At 47.4% G+C, this 17011-nt stretch overlaps 1 protein-coding gene and 1 pseudogene across 1 annotated transcript; both read right to left on the bottom strand.

Annotated features, from left to right (window-relative positions):
• Window positions 1-5497: 5497 nt before the first annotated feature.
• LOC117191469 lies at window positions 5498-7132 on the bottom strand. Its single transcript, XM_033396326.1, has 7 exons — window positions 7052-7132; window positions 6847-6969; window positions 6624-6793; window positions 6370-6543; window positions 6155-6301; window positions 5820-6083; window positions 5498-5724 (listed from the first exon to the last, which is right to left on the bottom strand). Exons 1-7 carry the CDS (start codon window positions 7130-7132, stop codon window positions 5622-5624), a joined length of 1062 nt encoding a protein of 353 aa, XP_033252217.1. The 3' UTR covers window positions 5498-5621.
• A 2734-nt stretch (window positions 7133-9866) lies between these two features.
• Window positions 9867-12670, bottom strand: LOC117191468 (annotated as a pseudogene).
• Window positions 12671-17011: the final 4341 nt, after the last annotated feature.

The raw sequence follows: 17011 nt of genomic DNA, 5'->3' as shown, positions 1-17011 counted from the left end.
GATTTAAGTCAGCTTGAATGCATTTCCGTCGGCCTAATCCTATTTCACGCTTTTAGAGTCGGACAAATGAAGTTTGCCAGCATCAAAGTCAAGCAAAATCGAATTAAGCAATAGGCGCCGCTCCCAACAGCATCAAGCAGAAGCTTTAAAGCATATTAGAAAATTGAAAAGTCAGCCAAAAGAGTTGCACTTGGCCATGTAAAAGTACTGTGCTGTGTGCTCGATGGTGGCATAAAACTGAAAGTTTCAATTTTCTGAAGTGCTCGCCTTGGCTCGAGAAGGTTGCGAAATGCCAAGTGTCAGTGCCAAAGAAGGCGGCTAAGCACGGAGGAGCATCATCTTTACGTGAGGGTACACACTTGTGTCCTGGAATTTGCATGCAAAATATAATAGTGCTAGGTGCCCATTTATGTATGTACAAGCTAAGCTCTCTATAGCGGACACATGGTTCCAGTAATTCAACCCGTACTATCCATATAGTGTAAGTAGCGAATGTGTACAGCTTTTGTTAGATGTTTGGTTCTACCCAAATTGTCGGATATGTGCGGATAATGCTGGGGGGCTGTTGACAAATTAGCCAAAATTTAGAATTTGGCAGGCCCTGAGGGACGCCCGTCCGCGCTTGTGTCAATGAAAATTAGCTGAGACATCGCACGTCTGGTGTGTGGGGGAGTGTTATTGTTTTGCCACCTTGTAGTCTGGATCGTAGAGAACTATTGTCGAACGGTTCAGTTCAGTAGGCAACCCTGAACTTCTTGCGAATCGATTGACAACTATATACCCTCGCCTGCTCACATGATTGATGCTGGCTTTCACTTTTTCGGCTAGAGCGCATTGACTTCCCCTGCATTTGGCCATCGCTGCCCACGCAGCATGGCACAGCGAATATTCGCCTAAAAATTCTATCTCATTTTGCTTGTGACATATTTGAAATTTATTTTCGGTGCTGATGCTGCCACCCCGATGCTGTTGCTGTTGCAGCTGCATCTGCACCTCCGCCCACGCACTGCATTGACTCAGTTTGAGAGTGAAAATAAAAAAGAACAGTTGGCAAATACTGTATTTATAGAAAATGCAATATGCATGGAATCCGAATGAAATACGGAAACTCATTTGTAAAAAGCTACAATGCCTTGACCGGCTCCACCACCTCTTTTGTTGTCACTTACAGCAGCCGCAAGCGAACAAATTGGTTAACATCCTTCTATTTTTTTCCTTTCCGTTTTTTGGTAGTACGAGTCCATATTTATGGTTCGTAAATATGAATGTGGGATTTTTGTCCAGCCATTACCAATTGGACGGCCATTTACGGCAGGCAAAGGCAGAGAGGAAGCAGAATTGTGGTCTTTTTCTAGTTTGAATTGCTTGTTGATTATTTGCTTGCCACATTTTAATTAACTGGATTTCGTTTCGCAGAACGAATGTGTAACAGTAAGCTTTTGGCAGCGAGCACTGCTCTGAAATATTCTATTTATGCTCCAAGGGGATTTCATTTCCACTCGGTCGAATGCGAAATGTGGAAAAACTATTTTCGTCGACCCAAGAAAACTCATGAAAGTGTCAGTGAACTTTGGCGCAGACAAATCCGGCCGAGACGGCCCCAGACGGCCAAGACCCAGACCACACAGGGTGTGGGTGTAGCTGCGGGTGTGAGGAGCATGTGACATTTTCAGAGCTGGGCCAACAAATGGGCTCAGCCTGGGCCTGGGCCTACAGCAAAACATTTTGGCCTTCGCCATCCATAAATTTCCAGATCGCAACTTTGCTCTTCGGATTGCTTCTAGTTTATTGTACGCTCTTTGGCCCCAGAAAATACGAGTATTTGAAGCCTTTGGCACGTACCTCTCTTATCCGAAAGTTGGCCCATTGAAGAGGCCTGGACTGGCACCAGCTGTTCATTTCTGTTAGGCCGTTGCCAAGTGGATTAGCGCAAATATTTTAAATTTCTGTTGGTCGGTCCACAGACAAGAGGGCTGAGAGGCTTTACTTTGCGGCTTAATTAAACTCAATTATAATCGTGTTGACACTTTTGTTATTCTGTATTCTGTAGTTGTTTTTGTTGGGGCGAAAGCAAATTAAAACTTCAAACTTGATAAATGCCGAGTGCGAACAAAACTTCTGCTCCATTATGGATTGTTTTACCTGAAGATTAGTTGGGAATCTCGATTGCAATTACTCCAACGAATCTCATTGCCGGAGAGTGGTCCAACCACAGGAAATTTAATTGCTTTCGAGTGGGTTTCAATTACGCAAATTGCATTAGACATCACCACGCACGGATTCCCAATGAATCCAAACATATAGTACTCTTAGCTGTATATTATTTATGAATCGGATCAAGCTATCGGCCTTGCCAGCTGTACCTAGCCCAAGTTTTGCCCCAATCGGTGTAGGAATTCCCTCTTGCTGCATCGCAAAACATCACCAAATGTCAGAAAAGACCTGCCTGCTCTACTCAGGTGGAGGCTGGTGTGATTGATTTGATTGCTGTCACCGACTGGGATGACAATCCATCCAATTCAATGAGCTACTCACTTTCGCCTCGAGTTTGTCCTGGGTCTTCCAGCTGTCCTTTGAAGTCCTCGTCAGAGGTATCGCTCCCGGGCGAAATGAAAGTCGTTTACATTTTTTATCGAGTTGACTTGCCCTATGCCCTGGCCAAATGCATGTGGAATGAACTCGTTCGGAGAGTTATGGCTGTGAATTCAAGTTAATTGAATATCTATAGACGTGCATGGTGCCGAAGCAGAGGGGCCTCGCATAATTGTCGGCTCATTAAACGATAATGCAGGAAAATTGATGCCCGGCCTTTTTCCATTCCATTCCCCATTTTTGGGGGAAATTGAATTTCATAAACTTTTCGATGAAAAACAGGGTTGCGGGGGAGCCTCCCCAGGGAAGTTCCCAGCAGCAATTAGTGCGCTCTGTCTCGGGAGTGTCCGGCTTCGGAAGTGGCAGGAGCCCCGAGAAGCGGCAGGAACGTTGCCGAAGTCACCGACGTGCCGTGCCTTGCCGTGCCGTGCGTCAGCTGGGGAAAATCGAAACCAAAAAGTTTGTTTATGCTTAGAATGCCAGCGGAATTGCTGGCAGGAGGTGGAGTGGGAGCTGGGAGGCTTGGGGGCTTGGATGCTGGCAGGATGCGGCTCTCTCTGATGCCATTGACATCAGCAACACGGCCACGGCTGTTGTCATTCAAGTGTTCTAATCAATTCTGATTTAATTTTACGCCCAATTAAGTGCGAAAAGCTTTTGATGTTGGGCACACGGGTGCGAGCGGCAAATGGATGCAGACAAGGACTCGCAGGGGCGCAGTGAGCATTGAATATGCCACAGATACATATGTGGGGTCGGTCCTTTGCTCGCACGAGTCCCAGTTAGGCTCTCACACTTGAATAAAGCCATTCCAGACATCAATATTTTGATCCTTCCCTGGTTGGGCTATTTGTACTTACCGCTGCTTCTGTATCCACGCTGTGGCTTCCGCACCCGCTCTCACTGCTCCACGCTTTCACACACTTTCCGTATGCATCTCTCTTTCTCTCTCTTTGTGTATCTCTAACCATGTAACAACTTTCTTCTTATGACAGAGACAGACGTGGCAGATAGTTCCGCCAAGACATTATCAAATAATCTTTATCAACAGCCACAGCCAGCGCTGTAGCATCCGCGCCGCGTGCCTACCTCCCCCTCCAGCTCCAGGTTAAGTTTGTTGGAAACTTTAGTCTGCATGACAGTCGATCCGATATCCCTGTGCATTTGGATTTGTTTGCAGGTAACGACAAGGCTCAAGACATTTTACTAATTAAATATCAATGTACTTTTCCTTCCATTTGCCTAATTTACCGCTGTCAACAGCAAGACAAACAATATTGTAGTCCAAAAGAGTGTACACACTGGCCGCCCAGGGTTGTCACGCTACGATAAAATAAAAACAGCTGTGTCGTAAATGTGCGATTAAAAATTCAACGAAATATTTGTATCCCCGCGAAGCTTGGTTTTTGGAGATCAAAAAGGTCTTCCATATCCCGATGTCTCCGAAGATAGGGCTTATCCGAAGTCCCTTCAAAATGGAAGAGCGTAATCCGCTTTTACATTAAATCGGATTTAAATATAAACTCTATAGCGGCAGATATTCAAATTTATTTTCTTGGAAATCCTCACAGAAATTTAAATGAATAAATTCCAAGTGCTCTTAAAGATGGGAAACCGAACCAAACTGTCGTCTAGGGCCTGAAATTGTCCAACTCCTGAAGGCACTTCAGGTGACGGCGTAAACGCCAAGCTCCGCCTGAGGGTGGCCAGGAGGGCCCATGGAGTGGGGCCATAAAACAATGTTGTTGTAAATTTACGATACCCCCGGCCATGTATGACAGAAGGTACATAAATACTCGAACACATAAAGCCACGGGGCAGGAGGCAGTCGACATTTTCTTTCCACCAAGAAATTAGCAAAGGATGGAGGGGAGGAAACGAAACGAGCTCCATTGCTCCACCATTCTTTTGGAGGAATAAATTAATTTATTGAATGAACAGATTGCATTTTAAATTTATTATACTTCCATAGTATTGATTTTGGGGCACATGAATTTCTCTTTACATGATAAAAAAATTTAGGTGTTGGAGATTGACGTAAACCTAACCCCGGTTTTTCACACTGGGCTTAACTTTGTATTATAATTGGACATTCCATCGTATTTATGTATATATTAAGCCTATGTTTTGTGTTTGTATGGGGGTTTCTTTCATTGTCCTCCTCACAGGACAAGTGTCTTTTAATCAAATTACAATTGGGGTTAATTTAATAAACTCTCACTTTATACCTTTCACAGGATCTGTTCTATCTTTCATGTGTGTCCTGTGGCTGTTTTAAATGTGGCTGGCGCTGTGCCTCTTGCAAATAATTCACTTTCTTTTGCCTCTTGTAAAGAGTGTGTGGTGTGTGTGATTATGGGTTACGTGTTCGAGTGTCTGTATGCTACGGGTGTGGATGAACATTATTGGATTGCATTGAAAGAACTGGTAGCTTAGAAATAATGTATCGGCACTGGCGTTACGTTGCCTAAACGTAACGCCCAAGAGAACTAGTGCTCTGATCTACTATAATTGTTGAATACACGTTGCTTAATCAGACGCACCAACTGTGCATAATTTTGTAAATTTTTTTTTGGGAGATATTTTTTTAAACTTTTTTTTCTTGAGTTTTGCCATTTTTAAAGTCTATCAAACAAAATTTAGAACTGAACTGCGTAAAAGAAACAATTTAGAAGAACTGAAAAAGCCGAAATGGAAACGAGTAGAAAAACGATGTTTCTTTTTTTGAACACGTTTGGCCCAGATAGGACTGGGCTGAGTTCCTTCTCTGAGGTGTGTGTGTGTGGTGTGGTGTGGTGCTGGTTTTTGTACGAACATATTTGCTTTCTAACTTATTTCCCAAATTGATTTTGATATTCCTAAATTCCGGGATCCTAACTGAATCCCTCTCTCCACGTCAAGGTCCCTCAAGTGTGCTGCTGTAGGTGTCTATGTATGTGTTCCAGGTGAAATGTGTTGACATGTGTGAGTGTGTGCGTGTGGGATGGGCTACCACTGCGCCGTTTCTATCTCCGGACTACGAACGCCGCTCAGTATACAATGAGCAGGTTGTTCTCATTGAAGCCGGCGGAGTGTCCGGCGTTGCGTACAATGAAACAGGATCCATCGAAGTGCATGCGCTTCTCATTGCGACTACAAAGGACAGAACAGAACGGAAGTTAGCAGAGCAGGATGATGGGCGAGGGGGAGGGGTAGGGGGAGGTTGAGAGCATCGGTTTGACACTCACCGAACAAACAGATGCGAGGTCTTGCCCAGAGAGGCAGTGCAATGGATGCCAGGTGTGGTCAAAGTGGCCGATCCATTGCCGGGACTGGTGCGAATCAAGCACTTGTTGTCCACACGAGTGACTTTCACCAGGCCATCGGCTGCCTGGGTGATGCGAAATCCGTTTATGTCATAGATCTCAGTGCCATCCTCGGTACAGATGTAAGCTGAATTGGCAATCACGTCATGGGCTTCAGCCATATAAGAGGGACCATGGCGCGAGTCGCTGCGAGAAGTTCGGGAATTAAATCGAAATTAGCCAAATAAGAAGCGATGCAATTGGCCGGGGGGACTCACTCATAGAACACTGCCAGGGTGTAGTCCTTGGTCAGATCGGTGAAAGTGTCGGTTGTGGTGCCCGTCCCGGCTGTGTCCACCAGGTAGATGAGAGCGCACGCCTCGCTGATGAAGCTCACACCCTTGTACCACATCTTGGCATAGCGACTGTAATGGGAAGATAATTCAAAGGATTCAAAAGATGCCACGTTGGGGTAAGGGCCATTCCCACTCACACAAAGTTATTGCCCTTCATGCCGTCGTAGGTGACTATTTCGACTTTAGCGCCGCTCTGCAAGATGCGTCCATTGGGGTGGATCAAAGCCGAGTTGCTGCAGTTGCGTGATAGAGCAACTGCCACCATGCTGCGCTGATTGAGCACGCGCACCTTGTCCAGAGTCATGTCAATGCTGCCCCATGCAAAGAAAGGTATTAACATTAGGGGTCGGTCTTAAAGAAGAGCCAAGGGGCTGGGGGCGTCCACACTCACCGCACGCCATCGCGGAGGCGCAACTGGATGGTGCCGTTCGTCATGGCAATGGGTCCAGAGCCGGGACATGCCGGCGGTGTGTGGTTCTCGAGCTCGAAGTTGCGTGTGCTGCTCACGCGTGCCAAGGCGTATGGTGGAGGGGGCATTGGAGACGGCAACTGTTGGGAATTCTGAGATTGAGCATAGAATCGGCTAGATTTACAGATATGCAGGAGCCCCTTACCAGGCAGTAGTTCTGCTCGTTGTCGAAGCCATAGGTGGGCGTGGCATTGTAGCGCCCTGTGAGTGCCTTGCCGTTGTGCGCCATTTTGCCAGCGTCTATTTCCTGCATTTTATCTGGCCCGTACTGGGGAGGGTTGGAAATGTGTATGCCCGGCAGTTGGACGTATGGACGGGCCGACTGACTGCCGACGGGGTAATTGGCGCACTCCTTGGAAATGCCGCTGGTGATTGGTGTTGGTGCCAACGGTGGCGCTGCTAGCGAGACTGGAGCTGCTGCCGCGATCCATGTGGCCCACGGAGTCCGTGCCGGAGGACAGCGAGATGTTGCTCATGCGTTGGGACAGCTGCCCCCCAGTCATGCCGACACGCAAGCTTGCTTGCTAAGGGAGGGGGGATGAGAAGGCGAGAGGTAGTAGCGGAAGTTAGATCCGGAAGGAAATGAAGAGGTGAGGAAGTGAAAGTGCCAGAAAATAATTGAATACCGGCAGGAGAGAAAACGACAGATACGAGAGAAAGTGTCAGCAGCGCAGAAATCGAATGACTTTGCAACTGTTGCTAACATTCTGTCGACATTCTGTTAACGCATGCATATACATACATACATACATATATATATTTACATACGTGTGTGCCTTTTTCCCAATTTGCATTTGATTTTTATAGAAATTAACCAAACTATTTTGAATAGTATTAGAAGAGAAGAGAAGAGGGGGGGAATAGAGAAGGAAAATTCGAATATTAAAGTCGGAAAGTAAGAGAGCAATGGTGGAAAAGAGCGAGACGGAAAATAAGAAGGTCTGAAATAACAGGAGAGGGCAATGAGGTGATGTGGCAATGCTGCTGTTGCCGAGCTGTTAAGACTGCGGCGGCTGTTAACTCGCTGTTGATACCCTGCTAGCGCGATGATGCGGCAGTTTTGTAAAACAAAATGTCTGAAAATTGAAGAAACTTTCACGTTATTGCTTGGAATTTCACTTACCGGCGATGGGTTGTTGGTGTAGACGGAGCGCTGGCGCACCCCGTTGGGCGGCTTGGGCGAGCGCAAGATGTTGTTGATTTTGTCTTTAGTCTGCATGACAGTCGATCCGATATCCCTGTGCATTTGGATTTGTTTGCAGGTAACGACAAGGCTCAAGACATTTTACTAATTAAATATCAATGTACTTTTCCTTCCATTTGCCTAATTTACCGCTGTCAACAGCAAGACAAACAATATTGTAGTCCAAAAGAGTGTACACACTGGCCCAGGGTTGTCACGCTACGATAAAATAAAAACAGCTGTGTCGTAAATGTGCGATTAAAAATTCAACGAAATATTTGTATCCCCGCGAAGCTTGGTTCTTGGAGATCAAAAAGGTCTTCCATATCCCGATGTCTCCGAAGATAGGGCTGATCCGAAGTCACTTCAAAATGGAAGAGCGTAATCCGCTTTTACATTAAATCGGATTTAAATATAAACTCTATAGCGGCAGATATTCAAATTTATTTTCTTGGAAATCCTCACAGAAATTTAAATGATTAAATTCCAAGTGCTCTTAAAGATGGGAAACCGAACCAAACTGTCGTCTAGGGCCTGAAATTGTCCAACTCCTGATGGCACTTCAGGTGACGGCGTAAACGCCAAGCTCCGCCTGAGGGGGCCAGGAGGGCCCATGGAGTGGGGCCATAAAACAATTTTGTTGTAAATTTACGATACCCCCGGCCATGTATGACAGAAGGTACATAAATACTCGAACACATAAAGGCACGGGGCAGGAGGCAGTCGACATTTTCTTTCCACCAAGAAATTAGCAAAGGATGGAGGGGAGGAAACGAAACGAGCTCCATTGCTCCACCATTCTTTTGGAGGAATAAATTAATTTATTGAATGAACAGATTGCATTTTAAATTTATTATACTTCCATAGTATTGATTTTGGGGCACATGAATTTCTCTTTACATGATAGAAAATTTAGGTGTTGGAGATTGACGTAAGGCTAATCCCGGTTTTTCACACTGGGCTTAACTTTGTATTATAATTGGACATCCCATCGTATTTATGTATATATTAAGCCTATGTTTTGTGTTTGTATGGGGGTTTCTTTCATTGTCCTCCTCACAGGACAAGTGTCTTTTAATCAAATTACAATTGGGGTTAATTTAATAAACTCTCACTTTCTACCTTTCACAGGATCTGTTCTATCTTTCATGTGTGTCCTGTGGCTGTTTTAAATGTGGCTGGCGCTGTGCCTCTTGCAAATAATTCACTTTCTTTTGCCTCTTGTAAAGAGTGTGTGGTGTGTGTGATTATGGGTTACGTGTTCGAGTGTCTGTATGCTACGGGTGTGGATGAACATTATTGGATTGCATTGAAAGAACTGGTAGCTTAGAAATAATGTATCGGCACTGGCGTTACCTTGCCTAAACGTAACGCCCAAGAGAACTAGTACTCTGATCTACTATAATTGTTGAATACACGTAGCTTAAGATATTTTTTGGGAGATATTTCTTTAAACTTTTTTTTCTTGAGTTTTGCCATTTTTAAAGTCTATCACACAAAATTTAGAACTGAACTGCGTAAAAGAAACAATTTAGAAGAACTGAAAAAGCCGAAATGGAAACGAGTAGAAAACCGATGTTTCTTTTTTTGAACACCAAACGCTGGCACGGCCCTGTTCGATGCGATTCGGCTCTGATTGGTTCCGCTTCAGCTTGAGATCGGTCTGATTTGGCCAACTGATTTGGGGAAGCAGGAAAGCGCACCCGATTTGAATACACGCATATATACGGCGTGGGCAATGGTAAACGAAAGACAACTAGTATTCCCTGGGGGTTGGTGGTGTGGTTGTGTTGCGCCCATGTCGAGCAATAGGAACCCAGAAAGGACTGGGCTGAGTTCCTTCTCTGAGGTGTGTGTGTGTGGTGTGGTGTGGTGCTGGTTTTTGTACGAACATATTTGCTTTCTAACTTATTTCCCAAATTGATTTTGATATTCCTAAATTCCGGGATCCTAACTGAATCCCTCTCTCCACGTCAAGGTCCCTCAAGTGTGCTGCTGTAGGTGTCTATGTATGTGTTCCAGGTGAAATGTGTTGACATGTGTGAGTGTGTGCGTGTGGGATGGGCTACCACTGCGCCGTTTCTATCTCCGGACTACGAACGCCGCTCAGTATACAATGAGCAGGTTGTTCTCATTGAAGCCGGCGGAGTGTCCGGCGTTGCGTACAATGAAACAGGATCCATCGAAGTGCATGCGGTTCTCATTGCGACTACAAAGGACAGAACAGAACGGAAGTTAGCAGAGTAGGATGACGGGCGAGGGGGAGGGGTAGGGGGAGGTTGAGAGCATCGGTTTGACACTCACCGAACAAACAGATGCGAGGTCTTGCCCAGAGAGGCAGTGCAATGGATGCCAGGTGTGGTCAAAGTGGCCGATCCATTGCCGGGACTGGTGCGAATCAAGCACTTGTTGTCCACACGAGTGACCTTCACCAGGCCATCGGCTGCCTGGGTGATGCGAAATCCGTTTATGTCATAGATCTCAGTGCCATCCTCGGTACAGGTGTAAGCTGAATTGGCAATCACGTCATGGGCTTCAGCCATATAAGAGGGACCATGGCGCGAGTCGCTGCGAGAAGTTCGGGAATTAAATCGAAATTAGCCAAATAAGAAGCGATGCAATTGGCCGGGGGACTCACTCATAGAACACTGCCAGGGTGTAGTCCTTGGTCAGATCGGTGAAAGTGTCGGTTGTGGTGCCCGTCCCGGCTGTGTCCACCAGGTAGATGAGAGCGCACGCCTCGCTGATGAAGCTCACACCCTTGTACCACATCTTGGCATAGCGACTGTAATGGGAAGATAATTCAAAGGATTCAAAAGATGCCACGTTGGGGTAAGGGCCATTCCCACTCACACAAAGTTATTGCCCTTCATGCCGTCGTAGATGACTATTTCGACTTTAGCGCCGCTCTGCAAGATGCGTCCATTGGGGTGGATCAAAGCCGAGTTGCTGCAGTTGCGTGATAGAGCAACTGCCACCATGCTGCGCTGATTGAGCACGCGCACCGCCTAGTCCAGAGTCATGTCAATGCTGCCCCATGCAAAGAAAGGTATTAACATTAGGGGTCGGTCTTAAAGAAGAGCCAAGGGGCTGGGGGCGTCCACACTCACCGCACGCCATCGCGGAGGCGCAACTGGATGGTGCCGTTCGTCATGGCAATGGGTCCAGAGCCGGGACATGCCGGCAGTGTGTGGATCTCGAGCTCGAAGTTGCGTGTGCTGCTCACGCGTGCCAAGGCGTATGGTGGAGGGGGCATTGGAGACGGCAACTGTTGGGAATTCTGAGATTGAGCATAGAATCGGCTAGATTTACAGATATTCAGGAGCCCCTTACCAGGCAGTAGTTCTGCTCGTTGTCGAAGCCATAGGTGGGCGTGGCATTGTAGCGCCCTGTGAGTGCCTTGCCGTTGTGCGCCATTTTGCCAGCGTCTATTTCCTGCATATTCCCTGGCCCGTACTGGGGAGGGTTGGAAATGTGTATGCCCGGCAGTTGGACGTATGGACGGGCCGACTGACTGCCGACGGGGTAATTGGCGCACTCCTTGGAAATGCCGCTGGTGATGGTGTTGGTGCCAACGGTGGCGCTGCTAGCGAGACTGGAGCTGCTGCCGCGATCCATGTGGCCCACGGAGTCCGTGCCGGAGGACAGCGAGATGTTGCTCATGCGTTGGGACAGCTGCCCCCAGTCATGCCGACACGCAAGCTTGCTTGCTAAGGGAGGGGGGATGAGAAGGCGAGAGGTAGTAGCGGAAGTTAGATCCGGAAGGAAATGAAGAGGTGAGGAAGTGAAAGTGCCAGAAAATAATTGAATACCGGCAGGAGAGAAAACGACAGATACGAGAGAAAGTGTCAGCAGCGCAGAAATCGAATGACTTTGCAACTGTTGCTAACATTCTGTCGACATTCTGTTAACGCATGCATATACATACATACATACATATATGTATTTACATACGTGTGTGCGTTTTTCCCAATTTGCATTTGATTTTTATAGAAATTAACCAAACTATTTTGAATAGTATTAGAAGAGAAGAGAAGAGGGGGGGAATAGAGAAGGAAAATTCGAATATTAAAGTCGGAAGGTAAGAGAGCAATGGTGGAAAAGAGCGAGACGGAAAATAAGAAGGTCTGAAATAACAGGAGAGGGCAATGAGGTGATGTGGCAATGCTGCTGTTGCCGAGCTGTTAAGACTGCGGCGGCTGTTAACTCGCTGTTGATACCCTGCTAGCGCGATGATGCGGCAGTTTTGTAAAACAAAATGTCTGAAAATTGAAGAAACTTTCACGTTATTGCTTGGAATTTCACTTACCGGCGATGGGTTGTTGGTGTAGACGGAGCGCTGGCGCACCCCGTTGGGCGGCTTGGGCGAGCGCAAGATGTTGTTGATTTTGTCGTTCATCTGAGCACGCGACAAGAAGTCCTCGGCATTGAAGATCCCCACACGGGCGCCTTTCGGGAGGCTTACTTGCGAGACCGGCTCCTGCTGGGAAGTCTCGCAGTCCGATGACTGGCACTGCGCCTCCTTGGTGCTGACCTTGGGCTCAACGGACTTCGGCTCGGTGACCATTTTGATTTGGCAACTTTTTTCTTCTCGCTCTTTCTTTTCGTCAAGTGAGTTCACAAAACCGGCGTTTGTGTGTGCGTGCGTGTGTTCGTGTATGCGGCAAATGCGAAATTTTTCACTTTAAATATGTGTGAACTTACTTGAGAACACGCGCGTGCTAAATACAGTTTTAGAATATTTTGTTCGACACTTCTCACTACGACTCTGAGAGGAGTTTTAATTTTTATATTTAATTTTTCACTTTACATGAGCTCCGCTCGCTGGCACAATTTTCGAAAGGATGACTGTTCGGATTTTCACACTGAAAGTCGTCGCCTGCTCAAACCGGAATTCAAAGTGAAAAGCAGAGCTGTCTCCCGATTATAATCGGAGCGATATTCAGGGCTGCATTTCAATGTTGTATGGATGTAGATCAGATACTAATTACTGTACATTTTCGTATTATTAATGGTACTCCGTGGCTTGAGTCTTGAGCTTCACAAAAAAATGGTTTACCAAATTACCAAATGGTTAAATGGTAAAATGTTTAATTCGTACACTGCTCATTTTCACCTTGTTCGATCCTTTCGGATTCCTGTAAAGAAAATTTACCAAATACAATTCGTTCACAGACTTGCATTAAGGCGCCGAACTGACGCTGATCTATCCACAAGCCTGGAAAAAAGTATTGACCCGTCATCGTTTTGGCCCAAAGTAACTTCATTCTGGTCATGGCTATTTGTGGAATACTTCTGGCAGTCTTAATTTAATTTGGATCTCTTCCATAAACTGCGTGCACTGCAACTCTCTCTTCCCTAACTCCTCTCAAATCTGATTTCCTATAGATTATTAATTGGTACTTTGTATCGTTGCCCAACTAGAAATGGATTTAAGTCAGCTTGAATGCATTTCCGTCGGCCTAATCCTATTTCACGCTTTTAGAGTCGGACAAATGAAGTTTGCCAGCATCAAAGTCAAGCAAAATCGAATTAAGCAATAGGCGCCGCTCCCAACAGCATCAAGCAGAAGCTTTAAAGGATATTAGAAAATTGAAAAGTCAGCCAAAAGAGTTGCACTTGGCCATGTAAAAGTACTGTGCTGTGTGCTCGATGGTGGCATAAAACTGAAAGTTTCAATTTTCTGAAGTGCTCGCCTTGGCTCGAGAAGGTTGCGAAATGCCAAGTGTCAGTGCCAAAGGAGGCGGCTAAGCACGGAGGAGCATCATCTTTACGTGAGGGTACACACTTGTGTCCTGGAATTTGCATGCAAAATATAATAGTGCTAGGTGCCCATTTATGTATGTACAAGCTAAGCTCTCTATAGCGGACACATGGTTCCAGTAATTCAATCCATACTATCCATATAGTGTAAGTAGGGGAGTGTTATTGTTTTGCCACCTTGTAGTCTGGATCGTAGATAACTATTGTCGAACGGTTCAGTTCAGTAGGCAACCCTGAACTTCTTGCGAATCGATTGACAACTATATCCCCTCGCCTGCTCACATGATTGATGCTGGCTTTCACTTTTTCGGCTAGAGCGCATTGACTTCCCCTGCATTTGGCCATCGCTGCCCATTCGCCTAAAAATTCTATCTCATTTTGCTTGTGACATATTTGAAATTTATTTTCGGTGCTGATGCTGCCACCCCGATGCTGTTGCTGTTGCTGTTGCGCTGCATCTGCACCTCCGCCCACGCACTGCATTGACTCAGTTTGAGAGTGAAAATAAAAAAGAACAGTTGGCAAATACTGTATTTATAGAAAATGCAATATGCATGGAATCCGAATGAAATACGGAAACTCATTTGTAAAAAGCTACAATGCCTTGACCGGCTCAACCACCTCTTTTGTTGTCACTTACAGCCGCAAGCGAACAAATTGGTTAACCTCCTTTTATTTTTTTCCTTTCCTTTTATTGGTAGTACGAGTCCATATTTATGGTTCGTAAATATGAATGTGGGATTTTTGTCGAGCCATTACCAATTGGACGGCCATTTACGGCAGGCAAAGGCAGAGCGGAAGCAGAATTGTGGTCTTTTTCTAGTTTGAATTGCTTGTTGATTATCAGATTTTGAAATTTGCTTGCCACATTTTAATTAACTGGATTTCGTTTCGCAGAACGAATGTGTAACAGTAAGCTTTTGGCAGCGAGCACTGCTCTGAAATATTATATCTATGCTCCAAGGGGATTTCATTTCCACTCGGTCGAATGCGAAATGTGGAAAAACTATTTTCGTCGACCCAAGAAAACTCATGAAAGTGTCAGTGAACTTTGGCGCAGACAAATCCGGCCGAGACGGGATGCACTGGCTGCACAGCTGAAGAGTGTTGCAATCGTTGACGTCATAGCAGTTGGAACAAAGGCGTCATCAGGCGGCAGAAGTAGAAGAGGCACGCAGCCAGATTGATGGGGAACTTGTGGCATAATTGAAATGGTTTTAAAAATCCATTCTTAATGTGTTTCGCCTTCGCTATTAAATCCTTTTCCATTTGCATTAAAAACAATTAGCGCCCGCGACGCTACTTTCCTTTGTCGACAGCGGGAGAGGAAGCGGGGTGAGCGGGGGAGCCTTGCCTCCGGTTTGGGAGGGGGAAAATTAATTGATTGTCAAGATGAGGCAGCGGCAACAAATAAATGTGTCTGGTCATTCAGCAGGCGATATTTGTTGCCACACACTCGCATATAGAGTTGATAATGCCGCGTCGTCTGTCAGCTATGTAATTACATTCACACATATCCGTGTACACACACACACGTACAAGTGTACATGGAGCTTCACACACAGCAGCTGATCGCGCCGCCAGACAGGTGATCGCGTAGAGTAGCCACACGGACGGTGCTGCCAGACAGCCCCGATCGACCCAGGGCTGTTGGAGCGAGCTGGAGTTGCGCGCCAACGGAGGGAGATTTTAATTTCGAAATTCAAATTCTAAAGTAAACAATAGGCATGGAGGAGGATGAAAAGCTCGCCTTCAGGAAGGGTAGCATGCTCGCCCGATCGCCGGCACCCGAGCCATCTCCATCTCCAGCAGCAGCGGCGCAGAGTCGGGACCTTGACTCTAGGGAGACCCCCAAGAGGGGTCGGGACCCAGCCAGCCCGGGAAGTTCCCAGAGGCAAACGCCGCACAAGAAGAGCAAGGCCCACCAGGAGGCTACCTGCCTTGAGAACCTCTCGGAGCTGGGAAAAATCCTTGATGAGGTTCAGACCAGGATGATGGACAAAAATACGCGCCACATCAACATGGCCACCAGAGCACTGTTCGTGCGCATGAAGGAGCTGCACTCGAACATCATCGAATCGAGCCAAGAGGCTGCAGCGGGTAGAAGCGCGCTGCAGGAAGGCTCCGACGCTTAAGGCCTGTGCCCGAAATGCTCACAGAGCACGCGGAGCGCAGACAAGGAGCAGAAGACAACTACCGTCTGACGGAAAGATGCCGCAGCGCAAACCGAACCGTGGCGTAGACTTAGCCAGCCATCCGTGGCCGAAGGTCCAATGGGGGAGCCGGGAACCCCACCTACGCGCCCAAGGCAGCGAAAAGGAGCTATCGCAACCAAGAGGACCCTTAAAAAGGCCCCGTTGCGGCCACACGGAGACGTGGCGACGACCAGCGCCATGAGGCAGCCCAAGAGCCCCGGAATCCCGGACAGCGAATGGAGCGTGGTGGCCAAGAGGCCGAGAGCAGCACGCCGCGCTCGGCCAGACGCGGTCATAGTTCAGGCCCCCGGGAAGTCGTACAGCGAGGTTCTGGCAATGGTCACCGGACGACACGACAACCAGCTTTCCGACCTGGGAAGCTGCGTTTCCAAGGTACGCCGCACCATAAACGGCAACCTTCTGCTGGAGGTGGCAAAAGACAGCGTGGAGAGTGCTGAGGGCATGAAAGCCAGCATCGCACGTGTCCTCGGCGATGGAGCGTCTGTGCGCGCAATGACGGAAGACTCGAAGGTGGTCATATTGGAGATACGGGAAATCGACTCCCTCGCGACGGAGCATGAGATCTGTGCCGCTCTAACTCGCCAATTCAACATTGACGAGGGTCGAGTAAGAGTCCGCAGTCTGCGCCGCGGATACGCGGAGTCCCAGCTGGCGGTGGTCAGCTTGCCCTTCTCCCTGGGCCAAGCGGTCCTGAAAGGCGGCAAGGTGAGGATCGGCTGGACCATATGTAGGATCCGGGAAAGAGATGGACTCCCAAGGTGCTACCGATGCCTGGAACCCGGGCATATCGCACGGAACTGCAAGAGTACAGTGGACAGGAGTGGCTGCTGCATCAAATGCGGGGAGAAAGGGCACAAAGTTGCCGAATGCAAAAAAGAGCCTGCGTGCTTCATCTGCTCAGCAGCTGGAAATAAGGAGGTCACGCACCAGGCAGGCACTAAAAACTGCCTAGCCACGCGAAGCGTGGTCGGCAAAACCAGGACGACATGCAGCTGATTCAACTCAACCTGAATCACTGCAGGGCCGCACAGGATCTCCTGATGCAGACGGCTCTGAGGTGGCACTCCTCAGCGAACCACATAAGGTGGGAAGCAGCAGCGATTGCGCCACGGACCTTACTGGCAAAGCGGCCCTGTGGCTCTGTGGCG

Source organism: Drosophila miranda, assembly GCF_003369915.1.
Source record: "Drosophila miranda strain MSH22 chromosome Y unlocalized genomic scaffold, D.miranda_PacBio2.1 Contig_Y1_pilon, whole genome shotgun sequence".
Lineage (NCBI taxonomy): Eukaryota > Metazoa > Arthropoda > Insecta > Diptera > Drosophilidae > Drosophila > Drosophila miranda.
The sequence above is the reverse complement of the archived record's forward strand: the minus strand, read 5'-3'. Positions and strand labels throughout refer to the sequence as shown.

Excerpts from the sequence above, each read along its gene's own strand:
- LOC117191469 (XM_033396326.1), bottom strand. The coding sequence starts at position 7,132 with ATGGATCGCGGCAGCAGCTCCAGTCTCGCTAGCAGCGCCACCGTTGGC. Across the intron at positions 6,970-7,051 it reads ACCAGCGGCATTTCCAAGGA|TACGGGCCAGATAAAATGCA; the intron begins GTGCGCCAATTA and ends AACCCTCCCCAG. Across the intron at positions 6,302-6,369 it reads ATGAAGGGCAATAACTTTGT|TCGCTATGCCAAGATGTGGT; the intron begins GTGAGTGGGAAT and ends TTCCCATTACAG.